Here is a 7,350-nt window from a genome sequence, read left to right as displayed (position 1 = left end):
TTGTGTTTTCAGCTCACGAATTTGAGGCTTCGAACCTGAAGCATAGACAGCAACCAGTTTGTTCCAAGCTGTTTGGGTTGTCTCAGCACCAACTAGTTGGGGTAATATTTCTTCAAATACGGAAGCAACGATCCAACTTAACACAAGTTGATCTGCTCTTACCCAAACATGGTAGTTTGGGTTAGGTTGATCATCAGACAGAAACTGCCCTGGAATTACCTGACTACCATCAATATGATGACCAAGTCCACAACCGCGAACCATCGGAAGGAACTGTGTCTTCCACAACAAAAAATTTGATGATGTAAGTTTAAGCGGTAACTGATGAGCAAGGCTAGGAGATGGTAGAGTGGTGACCGTGGAGGTCTGTGTTCTCACGGTTGTTCCCTGCAAAGAGGAACTTGATGAGATGTTGTCGTCCACCATTGAAGCTGCTACAAAGCTTCTGTTTCTATGGCGAGGGTTTAATTTTGGGTTGTTTTAACCTCTTAGGGCCCTGATACCATGAAAGACTTTCTCATTATATTATATTGTAAATACACGTTATATTTATACATATAGATCAGGTAAGAGTCCTAGTCTAAGTCATGTAGTGAGAATAACAATCCTATGCAAACTAAGCCACAAGTAAGTTATCCTTCGTCAGTTTGTAGTATTCTATATGTAAATAATAAAGGCAGAGCTCTGCCCGATGCACAAAGTGTTCTTCATTAGTACACATACTGGAAGCATGTATTCACTAGCTAATTTTATCTTGAAAGTCATTTGGTCATTTACTATTTATAAGCCGTACGTATTCCATTTATTGTTGTGTCGATCACTTTTTTTGTCTTGATGTATCAGTGTCAAACATGTGTGACACGAGTACGAGTACTTGGTGCAGATTTAGTTGATAATATTGAATGTATGCACAACTTATATATCTATTTTAGAATGTGTTATTTCTTCTGATGCCTATATTGTCGACACTATTAATCTCAGATAAGAAGAATATGAGAGAGGAAAGGAAGAAGAAACTTCAACAGCGTCGTGAAGCAGTTGCAAAGTTTAAGCAAGATAACCCTTCTCTTGTGAAGTCCTTTGTACCTAGATTGGTCATAGAGGAGTTGTCTAAGGGAAAACCAGGCGGGAGAAAAGCTTACCCAGGATTTAAGGTCTAACTAATTTCTCTCTTGATTATGTATAATTAATTCTTCTTTCACTTTGTTGTTCCGTTATTAGTAATGACTTTATGCTACTGAACAGATTGGTATACGTTATACATGCAAGCTGCAGGAGAATGACAAAATATTCGATACAAATATTGGGAAAGGAGACCCTCTTGAATTTCGTATAGGTATTGTATTTGATGTATGAGAAGTTGGCTTCTATTTATTTTGATGTGTTAAACTTGGGTTTTTGTGCTTGCAGCTTCTGGTCAACTTATAAAGGGATGGGAAATTGGTGTAAATGGTAATTTACTTGGATGACTAATTGATCATTTGACTGATTTTATAGTTACACTTCCAGTGTTGAGGACTAACATATTTTGTCCGTCCAACTATCAGGCATGCGCGTTGGGGACAAAAGAAGAATTACAATCCCACCAGAATTAGGGTGTGCACATTTGAGTTCCTATTCCGTTTGCAATGTCATATATAGTCATCAAAGTTGTTTCCGCTTGTTGGCTACATCCATGAATTTCTCTTGACTAATGAATTTATGTTTTCCCAATTTCCTCCTAAAGGTATGGGGCTAAAGGTGATGGTGGCATCGTACCACCTGATTCATGGCTGGTAATTGAAGTTGAGTTGATATATGTTGATCGGCCTACTTCCACATGACGAACATTATTCTTCCATTATGTAGAATCCTATAATTGTTGTTGTGACCTTCTCTTTAAGCCGATTGTTGCACGAACAATTTCAGTTGATGAAAGACCAAAAACATTTGGATGATCATGTTTTTCCTTAGGCTATTTTGGTTTTATTTGTTCATATAGTAAAGTTTGAGTTCTTACAAAGTTACAATATAGTATTTTTTTGGTTCAACATTAATTAATCTTAATTAATGATGTCTTATATATATTAGAGCTACAATTACGAATCTTTAATGGTGTTTTGGTACAATAATATGACAACTAAAACTATTGGTGCCGAGCTACACACTTAAGGGTGGTCAGATGAACACCCAAGGGTCTCCTCTCTCGCTAGTTTTTCTCCTTCTCTCGTCCCTCTCCCTCTTTGTAATTATGTTTGAAATAATAAGGTATATGTTTGTATATTTGAAATTTTGATCTTTCAATAAATCAATAACATTTTTATTTATCAAATCAATATATTTTAAACTGGAGAACTAATAGATATATGAGGACTGCCTATAACAACATTCACTTGCATCATTTAGTAAGAAAAATCACATTTCTATAGTGTTGAGAATGTTTCACTAATTTGTATTAACAAATACCAGAAACATAATATCTCTAGTATCGACAGAGGCGTATCCAGGATTCTAGAAGGATGTGTGTACTATTACAAAAAAAAAGAATCTAATATATAAAATTTGATCGGTTTGATTTTTAAGTTCTTAATATGAATCACTAAATTTTAAAAATTATATGTCCAAAATATATAATATTACTAGTTTTAAATTTTATATGTCCAAAATTACAACTGTTATCATGGATGGTCTTGCTAAAGCTGCTACACTATGGTATTGAGAGTTTCGTTACCATTTTGCCAGATTTTCTTAGAGGAATAGTTTGAACAACGTTTTCATTTCTCATACATAACACAATAGTATATACAATATAGTTGTCGAAATTTTTTTATATATTAATTTTTCATATGTAGGTCAATTAATCAACTTATAAAGTTTACATTATTGTATGATTTATTGCCTTCAATGTTTGCAATTATTAATTTTCGTATGACATCCTGATTATTTCGATCCCAACATATTCTAATTTTGTTTTGAAGCCCTTATGAAATACTAATAAGATCTTAGTGTTGCGGTTCCATAGCAAATATATATAGTATATATCACTTATCTCGCTAAGTGGTAAATTAATGGTCCTAATTAATTACTTTAAATTTTAATATGTTATAGTTGTAATGTATCCCACTAAATATAGGTGAAATCGAATTGAAGCCAACTTGATGAGCTTGGTTAAAAAATAAAATTTAAAATAATAAAGCTATAACTAAAGAATATGAATTTAAAACTAAAATTCATAGCTAAAACGAATTTCATAACTTCAAAAAAATTATTTACTAATTAAATTAAAATAGAACAAAAGAAATAATTTTCTTAATTTTTTTTCCAGCTGAAGCCGTCACATCGGCGGAGACGTGTCTGCTTCATTAAGTCTCTCTTATATAATAAGAGAAATTCATGTGTAATTCATAAATGTAAATGCATGACTTTATAATATTATCAAGAGGTATGGTGGGACGATGTAACTAATCTGGACGAATTTGAAATTTGAAATTTATAATTAGATAAATATCATCACAAAATACTACACTAGTACTCTCTCCCTTCCATTTTTTCCTCAAAGGGGATTAAATAGATAAACAACATAATACGTAAATATGATCCTTAACTTGGCTTCAATTGACAATTATGCCCTCCAACATTGAGTGTGCACAATTAGACACTTAAACTTGTATAAAATTGAACAAGTAGACACACGTGTCCTACATGACATAATACACATAGGACATCATGTAGGACACAAAATTGACATGTAGGGTGACATGCAGGACGAATGTGTTTATTTGTTCAATTTTATATAAGTTTAAATGCCTACTTGTGCACATCCAAAGTTAAAGGTCATAATTGTCAGATGACGTCAAGTTAAGGGTCATTTTTATGTATTATGCCTAGATAAACCAAAAAAGCATGGAGGGGGTGAAACCTGACTTTCGCATTACAAAACTAGGAATGAGGGAAAATCCTTACTCCTCCCTTCTAATTTGTGGGACGCTTTTCGAATTTCAAGATTTTAATGAATCTTTTTTAATAATAACTTTGCATGTCTTCTAATTATTTTGAATTGTCACTTTTTTTTTAATTCAATTTCTTTTTCTTGCAATACATCAAAATCGGGGAAAAGAGTTTTGTGTAATAGGCTAAAATCAATAATTATGGGATTACTTAATATTTTAAATAGTCCAAACTCATAAGGAAAATATTTTCCTAATTCTATAAGTATAATAAATTTCTTTTTCCAAATCTCCTAAAATTCAAAATATAATTAACAAATTTATTACCATAAAAGTAATTTGAATCCCATTCTGTTTAGGATATTTTTTTTTTTGGTTTTACACTCGGTGTCTGGAGCCCACATTGGAGCTCCGACTAAATCCAGTTCACGCTCTGTAGGGCCCATTCGGGGGTGGCGCTCCCAATAGGATTTTTTCCATACCGAGGGCTCGAACCCGAGACCTCTGGTTAAGGGTGAAACACTCCCACCAGTGCACCACAACCCATGTTGGTTGTTTAGGATATATTTACTTATATATTGGGGTGACTTTTTTGCTCCTTTCAATTCGATCGATATCTCTCGTTTATTTGAAAAAATTGTAACAATGGCGGAGCCGGAATTTTCACTACAGTCGAAATCGAAAGAAGGAGAGGAGAATACGCATGAAGAAGAATCTGAGGAAAGCGATTACTCAATTGGCTACGACTCCAATGATCCTTCTTTCGAAATTTTGGAGGGTAAAGCAGATCGCAAGATTTGGGAGCAATATTACAGGGAGTGGGATGAGAGTGAGGTAACTACTATTACTCAGGGATGAGATAATTGCGAGAATATTTCATGAGATTATATTATATATCTTTTTATACTACATTTTTGGTGTACAAACCTGATATAAACTTAATCTCAAATTTTATACAGATTTTTATCGAAAGTCTATGAGAAATAACCTCTTTTATAGTTTTGTGTATTACACTACCTTCTCTGGACTTAATTTACTAGTGGAAGTATATATGGGTATGTTATTGTAAGTGGCGGAACAACATGGAGTTAAGGGGTTGATCCAAAAATTACAAGATGTTGCTAGGTAAACAATAATAATTTATGTATAAGTATATTACTCCCTCCGTCCCATTTTATATGTCACCTTTCGGATTTCAAGAGTCAAAAAAGTCTATCTTTGATCGTAAATTTTTCATATATCTTTTTAAACATTTTGAATTATCAATTATTGTGACTCACAGTACTTTTTACGTAGTTTACAAATATATAAATTTTATTTCAAAAAAATTGAAGATTCCATGCGCAAATTTCTGGTCAAACTTAAACTGTTTGACTCTCAAAACATAAAAGATGTGATATAAATTGGAACAGAGGGAGTAATTGTTATGGACTGGCTTCAGGCCTGTTATGCAAACCGAAGTATATACTTGTTAGGCACATTATTATATGTTTTACTTTGTTAAATGGTGTTGTTGCGTGCAATAGGGTCTTGATATCTCTGTCCACCCGGGTTGTTTTTCTATGGCTGGGATTGAACAACTCCATGATTACGTGACGGATCCGAAGATAAAACAGGAATATACTGAGCTGTGCAAATTGGCAATTCATGATTTCAATTCAAAGAATGTAAGTGCTTGTATTGTTATTTGAAACGTTTCAAATGGTTATATATATATATCAATTTGATGATTTACTGGAACACCGATACTACTGTTGATGTTGATGTTGATGCCGCTGTAAAGACTTTTCAAGCAGCGGTGTGGAATGGATTCGATAAAACCATCAATGTGTATTTTTGCAGGCTTAAGAAATTTTTAAGTAATGAAGGTAAACTCTCTACTCTGCATCTTTCAAAGACACAAAAAGAGGGGTTATTTAAGGGAAATCGGGTGTTTTTGGGAGATTATATCCAAAATAGGGACGTTTTTGCATACTTTGGTAACCGCAGAGACAAACTTTTGATGAGTGGATGGGCATTTTGACCCTTTTCCCCTGAATATAACTACTGTTGACAATACTGAATGTATTCTCAACTTATATATCTATTTTAGAACATGCTATTTCTTCTTTCGCCTACTCAAGAAAAAGAAGAAGAAATGTCAACAGGATCGCGAAACAATTACAGAGGGTGAACTAGATAAGCCTTCTCTTGTGAAGTCATTTGTATCTGGATTGGTCATAGAGAGGGCAAACCAGGTGGGAGAAAAGCTTTCACGGGGATTTAAGGTGTAGCTTTCGTTCTTGATTATGTTTATCATTCTTTCACTCTGTTGTTTCGTTATTAGTAATGACTTTCTTCCACTGAACAGGTTGGTATACGTTATACTGGCAAACTAAAGGAGAATGGAAAAATACTCGGTACCAATATTGGAGAAGGAGAACCTCTTGAATTTCGTATAGGTATTGTATTTGATGTATGGGACAATGACTTGTATTTATTTTGATGTGTTAAACTTAGGTTTTTGTGCTTGCAGCTTCTGGTCAACTTGTACAAGGATGGGAAATTGGTGTAAATGATCATTTACTTAGATGACTAAATTGATCATTTCTCAGATTTTATAGTTACAGTTTCGATCCAATGTTGAGGACTAACATATTTGCGGCTATGGATAGCCTTGGGAAACTGCTTCATGCTTATGGTCCAATCCAATGTGTATGAAAAGTCATGACTACTGAAATAATTGTTATTAGGAAGACTCTTGAATGTGCTATTAGTAATGGATGGAGAGAATGTGAAGGTTTTTACGCATGCTAAAAATGTTGACAATGAAACTAATGTTTACTTCAATGAGAGAGATAGAAGTGATGTGTGAAGATATTTGGGGTGCTCTCAAGCATGTTTGATCATGTCGATTTTATATATATTCCTAGATGTCTAAACAAAATAGCTTATAGTTTAGCTAGATTTTCTATTTCTTTGCTAATTTACATGTCAGTTGGTCACAAATTTTGAAGAACACTTTTTCTAGAAAAACAAGTTCCTTATAAATAAAGAAAATGACTTATCTAATCCAAGCAAGGAAAATGAGTTTCACAAATGACATTACACATCGATTATGTCATCTCTACCCTCCAACACACTTCATCTTCCCCGACTCCCATAGCCCCTTCCCCATCACCCCACCCCCTTTCCTATGCCTATAGTGTTTGTCTAGATTATATACAAATACTTTTAGAATAATATTTTTTTCTTACATACTGAACACAAATAAAATAAGTAAGAAACACACTTATTTTTTAGGAAAAAATACAAAAATCCCACTTTTTAGTTTACTTTTTACCATTATCCCCTATAAGTTTTTACAAATCTCCAAAAATCCCTCATTTTCGCGCATCAGATTAGTGTATTTTGTATAAAATGTACATCAGATTAGTGTATCATG

The 7,350-nt window shown here is 33.5% G+C and overlaps 2 protein-coding genes across 2 annotated transcripts in view; both read left to right on the top strand.

Annotated features, from left to right (window-relative positions):
* LOC102602983 (probable FKBP-type peptidyl-prolyl cis-trans isomerase) overlaps positions 1-1,957 on the top strand; it is a 6,720-nt gene extending 4,763 nt beyond the window's left edge. Inside the window, exons 4-8 of the mRNA XM_006339157.2 lie at positions 982-1,154; positions 1,246-1,336; positions 1,411-1,452; positions 1,548-1,596; positions 1,727-1,957. Coding sequence (XP_006339219.1) covers positions 982-1,154; positions 1,246-1,336; positions 1,411-1,452; positions 1,548-1,596; positions 1,727-1,823 — 452 coding nt within the window. The 3' untranslated portion in view covers positions 1,824-1,957. The remainder of the gene's footprint in view (positions 1-981; positions 1,155-1,245; positions 1,337-1,410; positions 1,453-1,547; positions 1,597-1,726) is intronic.
* A 2,614-nt stretch (positions 1,958-4,571) lies between these two features.
* LOC107061383 (FK506-binding protein 4-like) lies at positions 4,572-6,500 on the top strand. The gene is made up of 5 exons (XM_015310554.1): positions 4,572-4,760; positions 5,453-5,593; positions 6,050-6,163; positions 6,277-6,367; positions 6,442-6,500. Exons 1-5 carry the CDS (start codon positions 4,572-4,574, stop codon positions 6,498-6,500), a joined length of 594 nt encoding a protein of 197 aa, XP_015166040.1.
* The last annotated feature ends 850 nt before the right edge of the window (positions 6,501-7,350 follow it).

Source organism: Solanum tuberosum, unplaced genomic scaffold, assembly GCF_000226075.1.
Source record: "Solanum tuberosum cultivar DM 1-3 516 R44 unplaced genomic scaffold, SolTub_3.0 scf00008, whole genome shotgun sequence".
In the NCBI taxonomy this organism is placed as follows: Eukaryota; Viridiplantae; Streptophyta; class Magnoliopsida; order Solanales; family Solanaceae; genus Solanum; species Solanum tuberosum.
The sequence above is the reverse complement of the archived record's forward strand: the minus strand, read 5'-3'. Positions and strand labels throughout refer to the sequence as shown.